Here is a 24,686-nt window from a genome sequence, read left to right as displayed (position 1 = left end):
CTATTGGTTTCGTGGGAGCCTAGGCAGTTTCGTGGATGCCTACCTTACTAGACCTGGATGGAGGTGGGTGGTCCTTGGACTTCCCACAGGGCAGAGAACCCTGATTGCTCTTTGGGCTGACGAGGGAGGGGGACTTGCCTGGGGGAGGGGGAGGGAAAGGGGGAGGCAGCGGTGGGGAAGAGACAGAAATCTTTAATAAATTAATTAATTAATTAAAAAAAAGTTGAAAACTTGCTTGCTTCATCTTTACCTTACTCTGCCCCGTGTTTTTACAAGGACTCCTGTAGAGCCATTGCTTATGTGCTTGTGTATGTGGTAACGTCATACATGTGGGATGACTTACTACCAAGTTGTGTTCTACAGTGGTAGCAATATCTACAAAAAAACTTCAATCTATTCACAGTTAGCTCAGATTTATTCATAAGGATTGTAAGTAGAAACTTGGTAGATGACTATATGGCTTACATGGCTGACAGAACTGTGAAGCCATTTTTCTCCCCATTCGTGACTTTTTGCTTATTTTCTTCATTTGCAGAGCTACATTCATGGGAGCAGCCAGGCTCAGTTTGTGGCAGAGTCACACATCATTCTGGTACTGAGTATCCTTTGAAGTATGAGGTTTTGAAGCAGGTAAAGAAGAGATGCATGCTAACAGATTGCTGTTTTATGGCAGTAAATACCAAGACTTTTAAAATACATTAACTTTAAAACTAATTTTTCTAATTCTCATGCAGTTTCTTCCTGTTGCACTATATTTTCTGTTATGCTGAATCATTTACAGATTATAAATATAATTATATAATTATAATCATTTACTGATAAATATGATTATATAATTATATTAATTTATTATTAATTTACTGGCTATTAAGTTTCAAAGCATTGATTATCTCTGCCTAGGTGTTGTATATGTCTTCGTGTGTCTCTATATGTGTGTCATCTGTGTGTGTGTGTGTTTAAATAATTTTCTTCTAATGGGAGCTTAATAGAAGGACAAACTGTGTATCTATATACAGTAGGACAGAAATATATTACTGTCTTCTGTGTGGACTGGATATAGCACACATAAAGCATAGGATTAAAAAAAACCACTAATTTAATCTCCATTTTTTTCCCACTTGGAATTTTACCAGTCACAAAGTGAACACTGAGATACATTTTATTGGTCTAAATGACAAAGGTGTAGATGACTTGGAAAATACAGCCCCTGGTATGATTACAGTAATAAAGCCTATACTGGAAAATGCTGAAATAGTTCCATTCTTCCATGGTGAGATGGAACTCTTCCAGTTGTTCACTTTCAGGGTAGTTCAAAAAAAGATACTCTTCATCGACCTGAGCTTTGAGATGAGATTTAAAGAGTTTTTAAATGTTTAGCTTATTATTCTGGGGCACTGAAGCCATGTGTTTCTGAAATTCACCAAGCCATGTTGACCAGCTTCTGCATCTGTTTGTGTCACGGTTTCCCATCTGCTGATGACACAGTTGGATCCGCAGCTTACTCCTGAGGACGAATAATTCTCCCACTCTACAGTGTCCTCAGTTAACTGATGTTCTTTGTCTAGGGCTGGGGACCGTGAGATTTCCTCCTTCCAGGTTAGTGTGTCCGTTGGTATACTTCTTCAAGCCGTTTTTGGCTGTCATGTTGTTGAGGTGTCGTGAGTGTAGCTTCCCTGTCATTTCTAGGAGACACAATCTCAGCAGCCTTCCTGGTCCTCCAGCTTTTAACAGGGTTTCCAGCATTTCTTCTATGATACTCTTTGAGCCTTGGTGCAGTAGTTCTGCTGTAGATGTGTCTACTGGGGTGGTCACCCCGCTCTCAGCTCTTCTCTGCATTTGACCAGCTGTGGTTGTGTGGGAAATCCTGGAAAGAAGCTATGATCTGTTGACTGGAACTTTGGTTCCAGTCTAGAGAGATTGGAATACTGCATGCCCAGAGCTAATTACCTGATCTTAGACTAGTTCTAATCCCCTGGAATTATTATTTGCCCACTTCTTTGTTAGAGTATCTTGTAACTGGTAAATAAAACTGTCTTGGAATCTATTAACGGAGCAGAACAATAATGATCACCACTCAGTAGCTAAGAATGACACTGAGCAGCATCTTCATCCGATAGAAGTGTCCCAGCCATCTTGCTGTGTCAGTCTGATGTATCCAGTGTTTGCTTTTAAGTTGCCTTGGTATGACTGTCTTTGTTGTGTAAAACCAGGAAACTTTTTCCACATCGGAACAGAGAATTTAGGATAACCCAAATCTGTGTTCCTAAACCATGGTCACCCAAAATATTTCCATAATAAACTGTCTTTAATTCCCTTTAAGATGAGAGCTGTGCTTTTGTGTAGGAATTGTTTTCTATAATTGTCTCCACCTGCAGATAGAGAAGTTTGTCTGATAAAAGGGTGAGAGCTACCTTATTCTTTATGAACTGTTCTGGTAGAGAGGACATCATAGCTTGGTGTCCAATACCTGTTGTTCTTAAATTCATATGTCTTCATTATAACCAGAAAATTTTAGTCTGGCTGCTGTGTTCTATTAAAAGCTCAGATTAGCCTTCGCAAGAAACTCAAGAAGACAGCTCTTTGCTGCCCTGACTGCTGACACTGTAGTTTACTTTGGGTTTTACAAAGCCTGAAATAGTCATCCCTCCAGGTTAACCTCTCTTTGGGGTTGAATGCACAAGGATTTAGGCATACACTTGAAATTCAATTAAAAAGAGTGGTCCTAAATTCCTATTGCATAAAATTGATTGGGTTTCACACCAAAATCTACCTTGCCTGCTAGTCCTTTAACACAGCTGCATTGGAACGCAGACACACTTTTATGACCATTTTTTGTATTACAATAGGTAGATGAGTGCTAGCAACAGACATTATGCAGGATGCATAGTCAATATTATTTACATCTTTATATCTTATACCATACAGAAAACCTGTAGTCAGTCAAGAAAACGAAGATCTACAGTTTTGCTACCCCAAGAATAGATACAATTAGCTTTTTAAAAAATTCTTTCTCTTCCTCATCATCTCTCTGAATCTCTATGGAAAGACATGAGATTATGTGTTCATCAATATTTTATTTTCATTTAGCATGATAAAATTGTCTTGCTTTAGTAGTAGTAACATCAGTCACTTTATTATATGACTACTTAGTCTTCCACATGTAAACGTATTGTATATTGTAGCTGACCCTATGCTTTTAGTATCCCAACATTACAAGTTATCCCTAAGTATTTTTATTTTGTTAACCTAAAGGCAAATTGAAACAAATTCAATGTGAGGAGAGAAAAAGACTTTATTCAAAGTCAGAGGAGGATGTCAGCCAGGAAACATGTGTTGTGATGCCCAGAGAAATGCTTTGAATAGTGCCCAGGAGCATGTGTTTTGTTAGGAAGTAAGGTGGGGTCAGTTATGGATTGGGAGGGATCATGAGGTCCTCCCCTCCTGGTGAACTGTTTGCTACTGATGGATTTTTGGAGAGAGACTGTTATTTTCTTCATTTGTGTCCTCACTGGGTTCCAAACCTGTGGTCACATAAATGATCCAGTGGGTTATAAAACAAAACAGAAAGATGTGCATGTAGGAGCTGTGTAAGGAATGAGAGAGAGTGGGGTGAGAGGAAACAGTGTGTGGAGTTGTCGAAGAACAAACGTAATCAATAGAATTTGGTCGGGTAATATGAACAGAAGCCTGGTGAGACCGAGGGAAGGGGTCACAAGCAACGTTCACAGCATTGCAGGTAGTGGGAATAATACGTTCATCGATCTCAAGGCAGAGGCTAAAGAATAGGGTAAACAAGGGAAGAGAATGATGTAGTAGCATTGGGCTGAGGTCTCAGTCATGTGTGACCTTGTGCTCATTGTGAGCCCCTGTGACTCTCCTCAAAATGAGATGGACAAGACCTGCAATGGTGTGTCTCAGCTTTTAAAGTTCTAATAAGAAAAGATCAGGCAATATTGGAAGACCTAGAGGTAGAAACTCATGTCATGATCAAGAAAACAAGCACAACATTAATTTGTTCACATTAAAACTAGAAACTTCTGCATGATGAAATAAATGCTAGACATAAATTAGGAGAATCTGTGTATAATACATTATTCAACTAGCATTCAGAAAAGAAGTAGAGACATAACAATTGGAAAATACAGACACTTTAAATGGGCAGGAGGAAAACGACAGAAACAATTAGCATAGCCCAGAGGCCCAGACTCAAGTGGTCAAACTGCTTCTTGCTTAGCAGCTCGCTGAGATTAGCAGTGCAACAGTCCTCCATGCAAGGTAAGGACAGTGCAGGCTCAACCTTACTCCGGAACAGGACCATTATAACTAACAAGTTGGAAGGTACACATACCTAGCCTCAAATGCACTGCAGCTGGGTGCAGGAGGTCTGTGCACACATGCAGAGAGGCCTGTAAGGCGATAATTCTTTGCAGCAGGATTTGTAAGAGCAAGTACAGCCCCAGTGCCTTAAGTAAGAGAAAGCAATAAAATATTTTATACTATTACAAAATAAACTTAGAACCTTCTATCAGGCTATTTTAAATTTGCAAGAAATTGGAAAGCATTTCAGAAGAGATATGCAGTGCAGTGTTCAACAGTGTAAAGCACAGTAAAAATAAAATGAAAACTCATTGAATTAACATACTGTGGTTTTTTTTTTTTTTCTCGCACTGAAGAATGAACCAAGGGCTTGTGCATGGTAGGCAAGTGCTGTTGCTCTCTTTCTTTGAGACATGGTCTTTCTGCTCAGCTAGGCCTGCACGGCCTTGCACCTTTTAGATACACTCTACGCCAAGATTACCAGTCTGTGTCTGTGTGAGTGTTCATAAACACAGTAGACATTTGTGTGGTCTATATATCATTTGACTCTGGAACTATTTTTACATATAGCTTTATGTTCATTAAAATTGCCATGGTTTTAGTTTTGAAGATTTAGTTTTTACCACTTTATCCACAATTTTATTGATAGATTTGAGATAGCTATTTATCAGATATAATTGTGAAATGAATATTGGCTTTAGTTTTAGTACCTATAGAATACTAAAAATTTTAACTACATTTTTAATATTCACAAAAAATTTTCAGTTAAAATTATTCAGAATTCTGTATGAATTATCACCTATCAAATATGTATATGTGAATGTTTAGGATATAATTTATATATGAGTATAAGTATTATGAAAAAACTAAAATTGAAGGAAAACTCCCTTAAAGATCAACATCAGTCATACTCATTTGTCACAAGAGTATTTTTAATGTAATTACAACAACAGGTAGAGCTGAGTACTAGTAGTTTCGTCTCTGAACAAAAATGACACATTTTAATTCATTTTTCCATTATGTGTTATTAGCACTCTGTGATAGCAGACTGTGAGGAATTCATACAGGCAGATTGTCAAAAAACATTTTAGAAATAATGAATTGTTGCAGTCTGTGTATTTACTCTCACATTAACTCTCAGGACAGTTGTCATAAGAAAATCAGAGCTATGTGGCCAATAACCAGGACTCTACTGACCTTCAAGTTCCCAAGGACTCACGTGTCTGTGCTAAGGCTCCCTTGAAAGCTTAGTGGGAGCATGCACTGTCCGACTGTGTAGGATGGACAGACAGCACCACACAGGACTGGGGATGCAAATCTGGTCATGTTCAGCCTCTAACAAAGATTTGCTTCCTAGTTTATTTTTCCAGAAAAGGTTTCAGTGCTATAGTAATTAGAATAGTTTGAAAATCATTTACATAGAGAGTTCAGTGAAACATAAAAAATAACTTGAAGAGATGAATATTACATCCAGACACTGGGTGAGATCTGGGACAAACTCAGATACAAATAGTATAACTGACTATTTCCTCTACATAACAGGAGAAAGGAAGACAAGGAAGTCATAGTCAAGGAGATGGATGACATTCCAAACCAGAATTCTTTTTATTTTTCTCTAACTTTTTACAATTCATTAGTCATTTGAACAGATACATACTATGTTTCCAGCACTGGTAAGTTCTAAAATCTTAGCAGTAGATAATATCAAAAGTGTTTTGATAGTCTGCCAAGATTATTTTGTGAAGGTGATTGATCCCGTCACTTTAGCTCCTGGCTTCTGTGAGCATGTCTGAGTAAATCGTCAGTTATAAGCACACAGTAAGTAGGTGAGGAGTGTCCTCTTTCTTGTAGCTGTGATGAAATAACCGATGAAAGCAACTTAAGGGGGGATGATTTTAACTCACTTTTGGAGGGATAGAGCCCCTTACGGCGAGGAGTGCATGGCCGCACTGCACCTGCAGTCTAGAAGTGGGGCAGGGAATTCTGCTGTTCGGCTAGCTTTCTTCCTCGTTTCTTTTTATTCTGTTTGGGATCGTGGCTCATAGGATGGTGTTGCTCACAGTCAGAGTAGGTATTCTGTTGCCCAAAAGACCTCAGAAAACACCCTCACAAGTGTGTGTGGGCTATGGCTATTTGGTGATTCTAAACCTAGTCAAGTTGACAATGAGTATGAATATCAACAGCACGGTTGTTTTTTATTCTTAAAATGTCAGGTGACTGACTCAAGGTCTTTTTCAGGTGGTCAGATTGTATCATAATATTCTGGCTTGATTGTATAAGTCTTGTCCTTGGTACCTGAGCTAGGTATTTCTCTAAACAGTTAAAGAATCTATAAGTAATACTTTTAAAATTCTAGAACTATATACATGTGCAGAGGCATGCTATGACAATGAGAAGAATGAAACAGAATTCCTGATGAATACATTCTTCTAGACTTGCCAGCAGTGTATTTCACTGTACTAAAAGTAGCACGTATTTTTATGTAAGATATGAAATTTTATAACTGGTTTTAAAAACTGTAATTCATATGTGTTAATGAAAGTCTTAAAAGTCAAAGAAAACTCCAAGATTGGTAAGTTTAATATGCAAAGAATTGATTGGCATTCACCTGTTCACATTTGTCCTTTAACCATTCCGGAACATTAGATTCAGATCCAGGAAAAAGAATAGCAGATTTTATTCGCACCTGTCTATGGTTTCCTTGACAACTACTGTAGATGCTGCTATCACCATGGGGATGGTTCTTCTAAATGAAGCAGCAACTTCCAAAGGGGATGTCGGAAAAAGACGGAGTAAGTTTATGTTGCTGTATTTGTTGTTTTGTTTTAGTCTTTAATTCAAAGGGGGAACAGAACAGCTTTTTGTAAACATAGACCTCCCTAGGAAGAGTTCTATGCTGAAGGAGGTTAAGATTTTGTTTTACTTTTTACCCCCTTTATTTGATGTATGTGAGAATGAACTTGAAAACATTTCTTCAGGATGGCACGTGACTGCTTTCTGTGAGTTGTATGCACAGGGGAGGGAGGAAGGGAGCAACTCTGTCAGCGCTGTCTGGCCCATTTCTGCTACAGCCGGTCTCAGTTGGAACATCCTCACGGCACAGATGGTCAGTCTGCAGAGATTTTATTGGCAGTAATGTATTTTTATGTCATGAGACTCAGGTATCTCACTGAAGCTGGTGCAGAAGCGGGGAGCTGCTGCTGAGGCTTCCTTTGTGCACAGATACTTGATTACTTTCCAATCCCTCCATGTCTTTTACTGACATTTATGAGACCACAGGGATCTCTGTTCCAGGAAAGGCAAGAATTGCCGGTTCCTGGGTCTTTGCTTATCTTTTATTCCTCTCCACCCCCAGATTTACAACTCTGTTAGATGCCAGCATTTAGGTTTAAGGGAGTTAACTTTTATCCTTTGATGGAACTGTTCCATATCAAAGGATTGTAGATAGAATTTACCTCTTGAATTGATGGGTGATGTTGTAAACACAGCAGAGTATGTAGGAGTATCTGCTGCCCTGAGAAGGCTGTGAGGAAAGAGTGAGGCTTGGGTGACAGTTTCATGCCACCAAGTTTTCCAGACTTAATGTTATAGCTTCCTACAGCAGATCATTCAGTGAATACCGCTATGGTTTGCAGCAACCCATTTTACTGTATAATTCCTGAGCTGTTTTAAAACCTAAAATTTAGATATAAAAAGCACATGATCCTGAAAAGAATATTAATTTATTAAAACTAAAAACCTAGATTTGTTTTTTACTGTACTTTTAATATCATGAGTATGTAAAAGAGCTGTGGTGACTTCTAGAAATTTAAAGGCATGAAGTATTGAAATGTTTGGAGGTAGTGTAGAGAGTTGAGCCTGGCCTCAATGTTGTGTGATGCTATCGACACTAATAGAAAAAACCTCAGAACTGAGCACATTGCTGTGGGCATGGTGACATCAATAAAGTGGCACATCCTTATAAACAGATGTTCTTGGCACTGACAAGGCATTTTTATGAACCCATATGCTTAATGTAGAGTATATTAGTGTTATTTCCTCCTATGTAAATTATAGTAAGAGCTATGTAATGAATTATTTAATCTCACAACTATGATACAGAATCTATGAAAGCTTTGCCCTGAACTTCCATCTTATAGATGTTCCTGTTGTAACATCTGTTTCCCCTAATTAATCCTCCAGATTAATTTTGTGTGTGGATGGGAAGGGATAGGATACATGTGAAAAGGAACAAGAGATGGTTTTGACCTGCACAACTGCTGTGGTTATCATTCTTCCCTGTGCAAGAGTGTGGGCCTCATTGAGGCTTTCCTCCCCTGGTGTTAGCTCATGGGCTTCTCCAATCCCATCCTCAGATACTGGGCTAGCAGTATTTTGCTCTCACTGCATAGAGTGATGTTAGTCCATCAGCTTTGCTTGATCACAGATTTGAAGCATCCTTCTCCATTGCCCTATTCCTCTTCTAAATGGTCCCATAAGAAAGTATGAAAGAAAAAGTATATGGTAGAATACTGTATTTGAGGAGGTATGAAATAAAACTAAGCCAGTGAGAGAGTTATAAGAAATTTATGTAGTATGTATCCTGGGTCTGCTAGGACTCATATTTGTGGATTATACATTTTTTTGAAAGGCGGTTTTCTTTGAAGGGTGATGTTTTATAGTTTCAGCTGTAGACAGTGGTTGACATCCCTGACCAAACCGCGCAGACAACAGCTCATCAGTGACTGTGTGTCCACAGGCAGTGCATTCACTGCTGTGATTTCAGCATTGCTGCCGGGCCTTTCCTCCTCGCTCCTTCCCCACTTTAGAAACAGAGATCTGTTTGACCGCAGCGTTTTTTAATCTAATTATGTCCCTCTCTTGATATTCCCTCAGACTAACAAATAGATATTATCTTACAAATGTTTTATTCATAACTGATATTTAAGTAACACCAATGCCTAATTTTATGGACATATGTAAATAAATAAATATGATTTATTTATTCTAAGTGTGTCTACATTTAATTGACTAATATATTTTAAACTTTAGAAGCAGGTTTTAATTTTACTAATAGCAGTGAATCTTGCTTAAATACCATATGTATAAGAAAAGAGGAGCTAATCTGTTTTATTAGTCATCTATTCCCAATCATAAGAGAAGAAAATGAAAACTAAGAAAGCAATGTCCCTACTCTCCAGTTTCAGTACTTACTGCAGCAGTGTTGAAAGCCTGCACCGCAGCCCAGGCCACAGGTAGCCTCGGCCCTCCTATAACAACACTCTGACACCGTGACCTGCTCTGGAGTAGTGTCCTCTTCGTTGGCTTTCACTAACAAGTTCCCTATGCACAGGATTTTGTTCATAGCTTTGTGTTTGCTGAGATGCCGTGTTTCTAAGTAACATGGGCTCTACTTAGGCAATCATGAAACCAATAGCTGGAATTACATTTTTGTGTGAAGCACATCTAAGAAGAGGATTTTCTGAGCATCTGCCATCATCTGCTCCTGCTGCTGTAGCCAGACTTCATTATCTGGGGACTGACAGTCGTGTTTGCGACTTGTCACATTTGGTTCTGTTTTGGTCCCTCTGGGACTGTATAAGAAAAGAAAATCACCACTAGTCTTAAGTCAGCGTTGTTGTCTTCATACCCCCAAATAGTACATTCTCATTGAGAAGATTGTGGAGAGTAATGAATGCACTGTATAGTGAACGGTCTGATTTGTGGTCCTTGTATGTGCCTGAACTGTGACATGTAAGTATTTGGAAATTGGATGTATTTCAGAAGCACCATTTGCATGTTTTCAGCCCTAACAGTGTTGTCTGTCTTCCTAGTAATCTGCCTCGTGGGATTAGGCCTGGTGGTCTTCTTCTTCAGTTTCCTACTTTCAATATTCCGTTCAAAGTATCACGGCTATCCATACAGGTGAGACATTTATAGTAATCTTGATGCTTTCATTTAAACTATTTTAGTGGTTCATTAGGGCTAATAATACCAGCTATTGATTCTCATTTGTGTGGTGAAAAAAGATCCAAATGAAGAAGTGTAGAAATACAGAGGTAGACATAGGAACAGACAGAAATGTAGAAGTACAGAGGTAGACATAGGAACAGACAGAAGGGGATCCAGAGAATCATAACAACATACTTAAAAACTTATACTCCGCAAAATTGCAGAAAATCTAAAAGAAATGGGAGAATTTTCCTGATACATACAATAAAGTTAAATCAAGAATAAAAAAAAAGAAGAATCCAAAAATATGAAATCAGAATGCCTCTCTGGTTTTGTAAAAATAGAAAGGCTAGCAAAAGTCATCATTGGGTTGTCAACTTTATTTAGTTAACAGTAAAGAAATGTAAAGGGAAAATTGATATAACTTTCCTGTGTACCAGCACATGAAATTGTATTCAAAGGTCATAGCCTATATAGATACAAATGTGATGTCTATGAACAAGAGAAAATACAGTTTTTTAGTCTGTTATAAGAGTGTGACATTTGACAGCACTGTTTTTACTATGACTCGCTTTCCAGTATGCACACTTGTTTCTGAGGGATTGTTATTAATGCAGTAACTCCACTGCTCTGGGTTGTTTGATGTAGGCTTTTTTGTTGTTGTCATTGGGATGGTTGCTGGCTAGGGTTTGTTGTTTTCTGAAACCAGGTAAAATATATAAAACACCCAGCAATGAAGGTTTTCAAATGCTAAACATAAGCCTTCCCATTAGATAATCCTGTACACACATAATAGGACCATTTGAACCTGTGTCCCTGCCTAATTACTCTATGTCCAAGGCAAGAATTGAGCTTTGTCTGTATAAAGTGAATATTCCCTGTGAAGATTCCTCTACTCCATAGTGTTGGACTCATGTGGATAGAAATGTAGATGAACTCTCTTAAAAATAACTAAGAGGTGGGAATCATATATAAGAACTGGTTTGTGAATATGACATTTAACAGGTTAGATGAAAACACATGAGGAGTTGTTGGCAAACAGTAGAACCAGTCGAAAGAAAACTAGCAAACTGTCCCAAGATAGCCTGGGAACCAGGGTTTTCTAATGGTGAGGGTTCAGAGTGAGGAGCAGAAGGCAGCCTTTCCAAGGATTAGATCTGTGTTGTGCTATGCCATGGGGAGGAGGGTCACCCCACTTGTGTATGTTTCAGAAAGAAATTACTCTCTTGGTTTATGTTATAATATTCTGCTCTGGGACAGTTTTTCTACACTATGAATGTGTGCTATTTTCATTTGCTAATAAAAAGCTGACTGGCCGTTAGCTGGGCAGGAAGAGATTAAACAAAAGAGGCAGACTAGGAGAATTCTGGAAAAAGGAAGGACAGAGTCAGAGAGTCACTGGCAAATTCAGAGAAGCAAGATGAGAATACCATACTGAGAAAAGATACCAAGTCGCATGGCAGAACGTAGATAAGAATTATGGGTAAATTTAAGTGTAAGAACTAGTTATTAAAAAGCCTGAACTATTGGCCAAGCATTTATAATTAATATAATCCTCTGTGTGGTAATCTGGGAAGCAGCTGTTAGGTATTTAGGAGCAGGCGGTCAGGACAAAAACATCCAATTACGGTATTCTTCTTTCAGTGTCTTCTTTAAGACCTGGTTTTGACTTTCATTTCAATATCTCCTTTCCTCACAATTTTTAATCACTCTATTATATTCTATATAATATAATTTCCTCTATAGTGATCCTTTCCTGATTATTCATTTTCATTTGTATTTTAAATAAAGTTGGCCCACACAACACATTTTTTCCCACAAATTTTAAAATTTCTATTTTATCTTTATGTATGTGCCTGCTTAAAAGCATAAAAGTCTACTTTATTTATCTGTCTTGCTTTCCTAAGGCTTCTCCTTGTTAGTATTAAGAGTATTCTGTAGCATTAACCTGTTCCATACAACAACTAAATTCACAGATCGCCTTTGAAACCTCAATAAGTAGACTTACCCTGTATCCCAGTCTGGGTGTGACCATAGGCAAATTGATAAACTTTTTAAACCATAGGTGTTCTTGCTTATAAATAAAGACAGTTTGATATACCACATTTTTATTTATAGGAGATAATATATGTAAATGTCTTAGAATACCAGTATATAGTAGTAATTAATTGCCCTATAAATGTTTAATGCTAATTATCATTAATTCTGATATAAATATTTACACTCATATTTTACTTTTCTCTAATGGAGTTTTCTTTACAGTGCACATCAAGTACCTTTGGCTCAAGTTTACATAATTCGAGTGAAGAGCAGGTTTTCACTGAATCTTTTGATGAATTTAATTGGACTCCAGAGTCCCTTGAAACTTACCAGTGAATATCAGGATTCCTAGAGATTTTATCTAATTACCATCTGAGACATAATTCAGAAGACATTTTTCTGATAGCACTGACTTCATTTATATATTGAATAAGAATTGGCTTTTCCCCTTGCTTTGTTTTCTAAGAAGAGGATGTTGGCATGGCTAGATGGTGGTCTCTGCTTAGAGATAATGATCTTCTCAGCCTTTTCTCCTGGCACTCAGACTAGCCAGTATTTTCTGCAGATGTCTCTTAAAAACATCTTTGGATCATCAAAGCCTCTACTGCGGAAGGAGAAAGCATGAGATGTCTGTATTCATCCCATCACGATGCTGACTGTCTGAGGAGTCTTGATTGGCTCAGAGCGACAGAGCAACATAATGAGAAAATGATACTAGAAAATGAATATCTGATCGAAAGTTTTGGGCTTGCTTTTGCACTTTAAATAAGATCTCTGACTTTGTAGTTGCACAAAATCTGGTTAAAATATCTTAGATCTATTTACTAATATAATATAGTCTTAGAATTAGCTACTGCCTTGTCGTTTTTTGCTCGGCTCTGGTTGACTTTTAAAGAGTTGGAGACATATAGTTAAAGGTGTCTTGTTTCTGTACTTGTTCAGTATCTTTGGCTATTTTTTTTATATGAGATTATGCACACCAACCTTAGAATTGTCTGTGGATAAATGTATAGTCCCTGAAGTACTCTTGGTTCTCAGTGACTTCACCTAACCTCTCTTCATCTGCACCAAAGACCTTAGCATTTACTTTGTATCACTTTGCTACACTGTTTTGTTAAGTTTTTATGTACAGTTCAGCCACCACATGTTTCATTTCTTTCCTTTCTGGAAGACTATTTTGGGAATGAATGGCCCTTGACACAACATTTTGCATCACAAAGGATTGTGCTTGTTAATTGAATCTTTTTTCCTCCAAACAATGTCCACCTTAAGGTGCCATTAAGCAGAGGAAAGAGCACTGGTCCCTCTCAGGGAACTCCACTACACACGGAGCAAATCTGTTCCTTAGCACACATGTGCTGGTTTTATTAATAGTCATATCATGAAAATTCTTCCTAAGTATGTCTCTGTGTACAAACTGTGTAGAGAACTGACCTTGCCAGTTATTAAACCTGGTAGCTTTTACCTTCTATAACTCTGAGTAGAGAAACTCCTTCCCCAGGGTCTCTTATTCCTAATAAAGGCCAGGATTTCTTTTGACCTTTTCAAAGGATAAGTTGTTTCAGAGCTGAAGACTTTTCTGGCTTCTGTAGACCCTTAGTAAGGAAAGAGCCTCAGGACTTAGGTTAATGAGGTCTCACTAAGGACGATAATTACTCTCACTAGCATGCCATTTTACACTTGCAAAAGTAGGGGATTAAATATTAGAAAGTGAATCAGCAAGACACTAACTACAGGAGTACAAGTTCAACTAGTGGTCAGTTGTGGTGCACACCTGCACTTGGGAGGTGGAGGCCAGAAGATCAAGAGCTCATTGCCAGTCTTCACTACACCTTGCCTCAAATATATATAAAAACCCGGACAAGAAGAAACAAGAAAAAAATCCATATTGTACTTAGTAGAGAAGTGAGGTCCTTCTTTCCCTGACAGCGTCTCTTTTACCACACATGTGATTCTTGGCAGAGACTCCTGCCTGGCCACAAGAGCTCCCCGACTCTTCCCGTGGCTTTAGAACATGAAACACAGGAGATAAGAAATTTCATTTAGTCAGACATCTCACTACTTCCCAGTTGGACAAAATGCACATCTTGGGTTTTCCAAACATCAGGAAGAGATGGAAAGGTGAAAACAAAAACGAACAGCGTACCACTGTTCCCTGGCATTTCCGACAGTGAATGCAGAGAGGCAGAAAAATCTATCAGGATGGACCTTTCTATCACTTAATTGACTAGTTTTTTCCTTTCAAGCTTCAAACCCTATTTTTATTATTCTTATCTCATTATTATCTTATGCCCTGAGATGCAGAACTAAACAATTAGCTGAGCAGTTCATCTTTTACTTGTCCCAAGTCAGCATCATCTCTGCATCCAAAATGAAGTTCTACCACTTCTCCTTGACAAAGGAGTTGGAATTTGTAGAGTCCTTGTACTCAGCCCACATTCTTGTCCTGTACTGTTAGGTCCCTCATATTCTTTTCTCACGGCTGCCGTTTTAATGACACTCTCTGTACCTGGGACTTTCTCTCTAGAGAAGTGTAAGGAACAAGTCTTGTCATTCCATGTCCTGTAGCCCCTTCTGTGCCAAGCACTCGTCAGTTGATCAACACTTTGCTAACTCCTGCTTAAGAATTCTCTGGGGAGGGGCTATAATCTGAGAAAATTTGAATCATGCTCTATAAAGTCACTTTGGATTTTAAGTAATGGACTTGGCTGGTGTGCTTCTGGAATGTTACACTGAGGAAGTCAAAGGTGGTGGTTTATGTTTGTTTCTGAATGTTGTATGTGATAAAAAAGAGCCCACATAAAGTTACACTTGAGATCACCCTCCTGTTCTACATTATAAACTAGCGTTTCTCAGCTCCCCTTCCATACTTTGAGCAATAGTAACGCTCCAGGGACAGCATGGGGCTAAAGAAAGGAAGTGTGTATGTCTGTACAAGTCCCACCCAGTGCTTGGTCTCCATATGAACAGTTCACTCCCTTGCTCATCAGCTTCCAGCTTGTTCTCTTACCTCAGCTGACATTGCCAGCCAGCCAGGAGTCAGTACTGTGATTATACAGAGTCCTGATGTCACAGCGAGACCTGTTCCTGATGGAGAGTACTAGGGGGACAGCGGGACTTGAGGAGCACCCAAGGCAGCCTCTTGCTCCTTCAGAAAACTTATAGCACTGGAGAATACAAATAAGAGAAATGTGTTCAATATTCGGTAATTTAGGTTTAAGTACAATATAAAAACATACATATTTATGACAAATAATATAAAGGAAAATATCCAAGCACTATTCAAAGTATAAATACAAAAAAACTATCATACTATTTGATAATGCATCAGCAGTAGTAGGCAGGCACAGATAAAAAGATCAAGCTAGACAGACATTATCCTAACCATTGATTGTTGATACCAGTGCGATGCATTCAGTATGCTGCTCTCATGGTAAAACAGATCTTGGGCATTCCAAGCATGAGATTCTGAGTGAGCACCCAGAGAATAACAGCTGGTACTTTCCTAAGAAACTTTTTTTAAGATTTATTTTATATGTGTGAGTGTTTACTACATGTATAAATGTGCACGACATTCATGCTTGGTAACCCTAGAGGCCAGAAGAGGGAATGGGTTCTCTGAAATGGGAGTTACAGGTGAATGGCAGTGAACCAGCATGTGGTTGCTGAGAACCAAACTCAGAACCTCTTGTAAGAGAATAGCAAGTGTTCTTAACTGCTGACCCGTTTCTCCTGCCCCAGAGCAGTTTTTGTTGTTATTTCATGATCTTCCAATATCTGAGCAATATGTTAATATAATTTTTTAATGAAAATGAACATTTCATATGTATATTTTACTTACTACATTTATTGCTTAGTGTAAGATCTTTAATAATTGTCAGTTTGGTTACACCTGTCATTTCCTAATGACATATAAATGTGATCAGTGAAAAGAAATAGTCCCCAGAATGAACAGATAGCATCTTTTGATCATAAGTCAATTTTTACATTAAGAATGTGATCACTGGGGGCTGGAGACATGGCTCAGCCCAGCAACATATTAGCTCCCAACTCTCTGTACCTCCAGTCCCAAGGGATCTGACACCCTGTTTTGGCCTCTTCAGGAACCAGGCATATAAAAGATACATAGACATAAATGTAAGCAAGGTATACGTAATAAAAAAAAATTAAAAAAGTGTAATTGCAGAATTCCCTTTCCTCTGAAAATATGACAATCTAGGTTTATTTTTTATAGCCTTTCTAAGTTGTAAAAGGATATAAAAGTATAAAGGATCATATTAACTGTTTTTACTTTTATAGAGGTGTGTTTTTATCAATAATGTTAAACTTAACTGCTCAATATATTGAAATTATTAGATCATTGCTTTAAAAACAAAACAGACTTGTCAGTAAATTGTTTGCCTTGCAAACTGAAGGCCATAAGTTAAGCCGCCAACCCATGTAAACAAATCACGGCATCGTAATGGGTATTTGTTGTCCTAAGTAACTGAATATACAGGCTTCTAAATCTGTGAGACCATTTCTGGCAGGTCAAGTGGGCAGCAAGACCACAGTCAGCTGTGCAGAGGCGTTGGTCCGGATAGCAGAGAAAAGCAGATCAGTGAGGTTCTCTACCCAGCCTAGTTACAAGGAAGTTACAGGCCAGTGAAAGATGCCGGTCAATTGAACAAAACAAGAAAGGTGTACAGTGCCTGTGGAATGCTAAGGCTGTTCTCTGGCTTCTGTATGCAGAGGTGGGAGGAGAAAGAGGGAAAGAGAGAACACTTAACTTGCCAGTTCCCAGATTCAGGGTCCCACTTGTCCAATTGTAACTAAACTCTGTGGCTAAGACAGAGTGTGCGCTGCACCCACATACAAAGCCGAACATGGCAGTGTGTCTTGTAACCCCAGTACACCAAGAGCAGAGAAAGAAATCCCCAGAGCTAGCCAGTTGAGCTAATTGTCTCCAGGTTCAATGAGAGATTCTACTCAATAAACTAAGAGACAGCGAATGCCTCTGGCCTCTATCCCCACATGCTCTTGTGCATACACCCGCATATTTACTGAATTGTATACACACTGTATTTGGTAAAGGTTTCTCTTTGTTAGCCATCCTCAAGTTGACGTTTCCCTTTGAACAAGCTTGTAATTGAGGACAGAGAGTGCCAGTGAGTGCATACACACAGCGCCCCTCCACCTTGCCAGCTGCTGTGGAGGTTTGTGTGGAATCAGAAGTAACTGCAGCTTGTACCCACAAGGATGACCAATCACCCTCCTTGCAGAGGTGACGCTTGTCTACTACAGTCATCAGGAGCTGCCCCCAAACAAAAGCAGTGTATGATTGCATACTGGTATCGGCACATATTTCTACCTGTAACAATTCTGTAAAAACAGTTACGTTTGTTGCCTTTATATAGTCATAAATTATAAAATAACATCAAAACAGTATATAATGTTTCACTTGTAAAACCTTTATATGTAAATTATATTTTATATAATTATATAATTATAATTGTTGTTTTCAATGTGTTTTAGTTAAGCATTAATATAAATCATTAGCATTAGACAAAACTTTAGATTATCCACAAGTGTTCTCGTCACTGATAAGTAAAGAGAGATTCAGAAAGACAAAGTCATACATGTCAGGATATAATTTAAATATTTAAATGTTAAATTTACTAGGTTGAATAGTTTTCCAACATCACCTCTGCTTCAGTAACCATTAATTTCATTTTTGCTTTTAATATTTCTTTTAAAAGTGGCTTGCATACAACGTTGCAAGTAATTACTATTTTATTTAAACAAACGAATTATAAATTCAGTAAGAATGTAAAATTTCTTCAGGAAATTCAAACTCAGATATATTTAGGTCCATTCCCTTTAGTTCCCCTACACCTGCATTTTCAACGCTGCTCTGACTGATGCTCACTCAGCACATGCTGGGTCACCTCTGACCAGGTCCTCACTGTAAGCGCCTGACCCCCTTACAGGAGCCCGTTTCACAATCAGACCCCAATGGCAAAGTTTCAATTAGCTGATGACAATGATGGTGCTTTTGTTACATTTGTGTACACTGATTTAGAATGGAGTGAGTAGCTGGTTGTGCTTTTCTTTTGCTCAGTGTGTAATAATTTCCTTTCTTTTTCAGCTTTTTAATTAAATGAAGCCAAGTGGGATTCGCATACAGTGAGTTTCCTGTGAAGAGAAGCTGTTCCTCACATTTTCTTATTTGGAATTCTTGGATTCATTCTCTGTTGATTGTGATACGCTAGCTTATTCTTGTATGATTTTTTTAAACTGTGGATTTTCCTAAAAAATTTAATTTATAGAAGTGGATATGTAATATTGAGTAATCCACAATGGAACATCAAGTGTTTTTCCAGTATCCAGTGTATGCTACGGGAGTGAAATAAACAACAGTGTAACTATGAAACCATGTGTTAGAACTGTTTGCCCTTTAGTAAAGAAACCACATGTTAGTAACGGAATCCGTGGAATGTATGTAAAAGAATTATTAGTATTGTACAAGGCTAGACCATATGCATGAAATGTGTCATGTGGACATTCTTACTGCTGTTTCTTATAAAGGACGTGCACTGTTACAAACGTGTGTCTTATTCTTGCGGCAAGTAGATCATGAGTCACAAAGGACAAAGAGCTGGGTAAACATTAATGTCAGGTTTCGTTACGAGAACCCACCACATCAGGTGACTTAGAACCGCCTATGAGTCCAGTTCCAGGGCTCTCTATAACCTACTTTAAATCCTCAGGTTGCATACCCATTTGTTGACAGATCTATCTCTAGATAGATAGATAGATAGATAGATAGATAGATAGATAGATAGATAGATAGATAGATAGATAGATATAGATATGAGTGCAGAAATAAGCACCAGAAATTAATCATCATCCCATCCTAACAAGAAAGGCATGTCAACTAATAATAATTGGGATGTCTTGTTCTTGTTCCCTGACCTTAACGAGTCCCTTCCTCGACCTTGTGCCTTTCTGAACTTTATATTGTTTCCAAGTTGTTTTTTTTTAAGCTAAAATCCATTAACAAAACATCTTAACCTAGCCTTCAGTCATATTTAAAGCTTTGTTTTAGCTATGATGTACACCAAAACTCATGAACACAATTCTTAACAATTAAGACTAAAAAAAGATGTGAACTAACTCAGCTTCTGGGACTCAATTGTTTTTCTTAATGATTAACCTAAGTTGTTGGTAGCTGTGAACCCCCAGATCCTGAAACAACTTATTTTCCCCTTATCTGAGTGCCTACAGCTGCTCTGAGCACGAGACCCTCAGGAGTTCCTGATGGCAGGAGAGTGGTTTCTGGTGGTTTTGGCTGGGGCGTGGCTATCCCTATATAAGCTGCCCCTGGACACAATAAAGGGGGCATTCTTGGAGCACTCTTGCTTCAAGGATGACCCGTGTCTCTCTCTGTCTGTGCTGTCTGAGTCTGTGTTTCAATCTTCACTCCCTTGCTCGGTTCACAAACGGTATGCCGGCACATAGAGCACAGATGGGTGTCATGAGCCGCACTAATTCACAGTCTATAGAGCTCAAGAGAAACTAGTTTTGTGACATTGCCTTGTTCTTACATTTTATCATCTGCAGCCCTGCTTTTTCAGAGGCAGGAGTAAAACCATATCCTGCTTTTACCTATAGTAGTTTTTCCACTGAATTAACCTTACCATAATCCTTTATTATATTTATTAAAAACACTTAATCATCAAAGTCCTATTTAAGCTCACACTATTATTGTCTAAAATCACTGCTTCAGTTAAACAGTGTAGCTGAAGGGGAAATCATCTTCATTATAATCCACAGGCAAAAAAATGCCCAAGTAGAACGATAATCACACCACATCAGAAGTACCTATTCACACCATACCAGATAGCAAAGAAAAGTGGCAGTGTCAAACATATTAAAACACAGCAGTAGCAAGAGACATTCTGAGGTCAAGGCTCTTAAGGTCTTTCCTATCCGAGATTCACCTATCAGTGCCTTCCAAGCTGGTGGGCTGATATCCTGAAGTCAACTGCCAGCTACTGCTCCTCTGACACGCCACCACCAGGTGAGTGGGATGCCATTTGTAAGTGGAAGTTTGTATCCCACCCAGTCCCACAGCCATTTATTCCCCAAAAACACACAGAGGTTTTATATTAATTATGAACTGTTTGGCCTGTTGCTCATGCTTATTAACTAGCTCTTACAACTTAAACTAAACCCATAATTTTTAAACAATGTTTAGTCGTGTGGTTTGGTGCCTTTTCTCAGGAAAGCATTCTCATCTTGCTTCCTCTGTTTCTGACTATTAATAAGAGTCTTAAAAGTTCTACTCTTTAAAGTGTCCATTCAGGCTTCAATTAAAGAAGCCAGACTGAGCTAAAGGGGGGCTAAAAATCTGAGGGTTAAGAAGTCTACTCACAACAGGTTCTGTTTATCTTTATGCTTTTCTCTTCAATCTATCATTTCTCATTTTTCCTTCTTGTTCTTCCTTGTTCTATATTGTCCTTAGTTCTACATCATTCCACCCATTACAAACCTTCCCCCCTCCATATATATATGGAGAAACATGCAGAGTAATCTTATTAAAATTGAGACTCAAACAAAGCTTTCCACTATCCCTAAAGCAATAAGTCAAGGAATCAAAGGGATACAAGAAGGAAAAGAAGTCTAATTACCATTATCTACATATGATATGATATTATACATAAGACATCTCAAAAATTCTATCAGAAAACTTGTGGAAATGATTATCTGTTTCAACCAAGTGGCAGGATACAAATAATCTTGCAAATATCAGTAGCCTTTCTATGCATCAACTACAAACACATGAAAAAGGAGATCATGGACACACTCCCAATTCACAATAGCTTCAAAGAAAATAAAACATCTAGAAATAAACCTAAGCAAAGAGGTGAAAGAACTATTCAAGAACACTTAACATCTCTAAGAAAAAAGATTGAGAAAGACACTAGATGGTAGAAAGACTTCCCAACCTCATGTATTGGTAGACTTAATGTGAAGACAATCACTGCCAAAAGCAATATATGCAATGCAATCCCAGGCCAAATCCCCAACAATCTTCACAGAAATATACAAAAATTCTAAAATTTATATAGAACCACAAAACACCTTGGAATACAAAGCAATTGTGAACAAAAAGAAACCTTCTAGAGTTCACAATATATTATAGAGTTATAATAATAAAAATATATCTTACCAGCTCATAAACAGATGCTAAGACCAATGGAACAAAGTAGGAGACCCAAACAGGAGTGCATGTTTCTACAAATATATGATATTTGACAAAGATGCTAAAAATATACAATAGAGAAAAGAAATTATCTTCAGCAAATGGTGCTGAGAAATGGGATGTCTAAGTATGGAAGGAAATTGGACCCCTATTTATTATGCTATCAAAATTATTTAGGATAACTTTAATAACCGATCCAACTGGAGCAAAGAGCTCAAAGTGAAGCCACAAATGCTGTAATTTCTAGAAAAAAAAGTCATAGGTAGTACTATATATGATATGAGTAGGTAGAACTCTATTTACTCAGAAATTGAAGTCAATAATTGACAAGTGGGACCTCATAACGTTAAAAAGCTTCTGCACAGCTAAGGAAACAATTGAGTACAGAGAAAGTCATATATATATATATATATATATATATATATATATATGTGTGTGTGTGTGTGTGTGTGTGTGTGTGTGTGTGTGTGTGTGTGTATCCAAGCCAAAAAATAAACCTAAAGAAACTTGAAGCAAATGACCCAAAAATAAAATGTGCTATGTATCTAAACAGAGCTCTCAAAAATATTTCAAGATGGCTAAGAAATATTTCAAAGAATTTTTATTGTTCCTATCAATTGGGTAAATGCAAATCAAAACAATTTAGAGATTTTGTCTTACCTTAGTTAGAATGGCAATATCAATAATATAACTGACATGGAAGTGAGTGTGGAAAATTCTCAAAAAAAAAAAAAAAACTAAAAATAAATCTGCATCTTCCTAATGTAATGGAGGTGGATATCAAGTTTCAAGAAGCATACAGAACATGACATAGACTAGAAAAGAAATTCTCCACACATGTAATAAACAAACACTAAATATACAGACCAAAGAAAGAGTGTTAAAACCTACAAGGGAAAAAAAAAACAAGTAATGTTTAAAGACTTATTAGAATAACATCTGACTTCTCAGTGGGGACTCTAAAAGCCAGAAGGAACTGCATAGATGTTCTAACACACTAAGAGATCACAGATGCAGTCCAGACTTTCAGTCACAAAAGATGAGGAAAGATAAACATCACTTAAAACCAAATTTAAGTAGTCTCTGTATACAAATCCAACTCTACAGAATGCGCTAGAAGAAAAACTTCAATCTGAAAGAGTTAAACACACCTAAGAAAACGCAAGGAATAAATAATCACAGACCAATAAATCAAAGGAGGCAGAAAAACAGCAAAGCGACACCATAACAACAATATAAACAGGAATCAACAAACACTGCTCCTTGATAACGATCAATATGAATGATCTCGATCATCTAGAAAAAAAGAACAGACTAACCAATTACATGTGCAAACAAGACCCATCCTTCTACTGCATCCAAGAAACACACCTTAACATCAAGGATAGACATTTCAGGATAGAAGAAAAAAAAATGATATGCTGAGCAAGAAACCAGCCAGTGTAGCCCTTTAAATATCTTTAAATATCGACTTCAAAGCTAATCAGAAGACAAATTTAATGTTGCAATTCTAAACATTTATGTACCAAAAACAAGGGCATCAATGTTCATAAAAGAAATGCAACAACAGCTAAAATCACATACTGACGCTTACATAGTGATAGTGGGTAACTTTTGCACTCACTCTCACCAACAGACAGGTATCCAGACAAAAACTAAACAGAAAAACGCTGTACCTAAATGATGTCATTGATCAGATGGACCTAACAGATATTTACAGACCATTTTACCCAAACTCAAAGGAAAATATCTTCTTCTCAGCCCTCATGGAAATTTGTCCAGAATTAAGAACATTGTTAGACACAAAGTAAATCTCAATAGATACAAGAAATTGATATAACCCCTTGCATCCTATTTCACCACTGGTTTAAAGCTGGGCACCAACAACAATGGGGAAAAAAAAAAACATGAAGTTTACAAACTCATGGGAACTGAAAACCTTACTACTTAATGAAAACTGGGTGTGGAGAAGTTAATAAAGAAATTAAAAACTTTTTAGAATGGATTGAAAAGAAAATTACAACATAGTCAAAGCTATTGGATACAATGAAGTTGGTTCAAAGAGTAGGTTACAGCACTAAGCACCTACATACAAAAATTGGAGAGTTCTCATATTAACAATTTAATCACACACCTGAAAGTTCTAGAACAAAAAAAGCTACACCCAACAGCAAGAAATAATCAAACACAATGCTGAAATCAATAGAAACAAACTAACAAAAACATAAGAAACCAACAAATCAATAAAACAAAAAGTGAGTTCTCTGAGAAAATCAATAACATTGATAAGCCCTTAGCTAAATTAACTAAAAGGCAGGAAGAGAAGATCCAAATTAATAAAATTAGAAACAAAAAGTGTGACATAGCAACAGACACTGAGGAATTCCAGAGAATCATAAGGACACACTTTAGGTTTTCTAATTTGTGTACTGCATATTTTTAAAGTATGGTATTAAAGTGCATATTTTTAAAAATATGTTTAAATGCATATTTTAAAAGTCCAATAAAAATATATAGCTTGTAATTGAAAAAATAGGGGAACAGATAAAATTGTCATTTTCCTCAGCCCACCCCAGATCACAGTTATCTGTCTCTTGGATTTTAAGTACCTTCTAATTTTTCTGTCTTACAGTTCCAGTTCCATGCTTTAATTTATTCTACTCTTCCACTGTACCCAAAGCAACAAAATTAGTCCTATTAAGATCATGTCACCCTCTTTTTAAAAGCATTCAGTGGTAGGCTGGATAGATGCCCCAGCAGTTAAGAGCACTGATCAAGGAGGCTCACACCCAGAAATGCAGGAATGAATCCACATACTGAGAATCAGCAAATGTAATCCACCATATAGAAAAACTGAAATAAGACAAAAACACATGATCAATCTCATATCTTAAAGCTGATAGATTAATTAAGCAGCAGTATACATTTAAGAAAAATATTCTTCTAACAGACTAAGAATGGACTTTCTGAAAACAGATATTAAGAAACCCCCTTCTAAGGTGGCATAAAAAACTAAATGTTTAAGAGTAAATGTCACAAAAGATTAGGAAGGACTGTGAAAAAGCACAAATAAATGGGAAAACTTTTTACATTTATAGCATGTAAAAATTAATATTATTAATATGACCATAGTATGCAAGGTTCTGTTCAA

At 37.4% G+C, this 24,686-nt stretch overlaps 1 protein-coding gene across 2 annotated transcripts in view; it reads left to right on the top strand.

Moving 5' to 3' along the window:
- Positions 1 to 18,873, top strand: part of Tusc3 (tumor suppressor candidate 3) — a 144,967-nt gene extending 126,094 nt beyond the window's left edge. For both annotated transcript variants that reach the window (XM_050147389.1, XM_050147388.1), the window contains 4 exons: positions 536 to 599; positions 7,035 to 7,109; positions 10,131 to 10,221; positions 18,416 to 18,873. In XM_050147389.1, coding sequence (XP_050003346.1) covers positions 536 to 599; positions 7,035 to 7,109; positions 10,131 to 10,221; positions 18,416 to 18,431 — 246 coding nt within the window. In that variant the 3' untranslated portion in view covers positions 18,432 to 18,873. The remainder of the gene's footprint in view (positions 1 to 535; positions 600 to 7,034; positions 7,110 to 10,130; positions 10,222 to 18,415) is intronic.
- The last annotated feature ends 5,813 nt before the right edge of the window (positions 18,874 to 24,686 follow it).

This window comes from Alexandromys fortis, unplaced genomic scaffold (genome assembly GCF_014885135.2).
Source record: "Alexandromys fortis isolate MF-2015 unplaced genomic scaffold, M_Fortis_MF-2015_v1.1 scaffold_32, whole genome shotgun sequence".
NCBI lineage: Eukaryota > Metazoa > Chordata > Mammalia > Rodentia > Cricetidae > Alexandromys > Alexandromys fortis.
The sequence above is the reverse complement of the archived record's forward strand: the minus strand, read 5'-3'. Positions and strand labels throughout refer to the sequence as shown.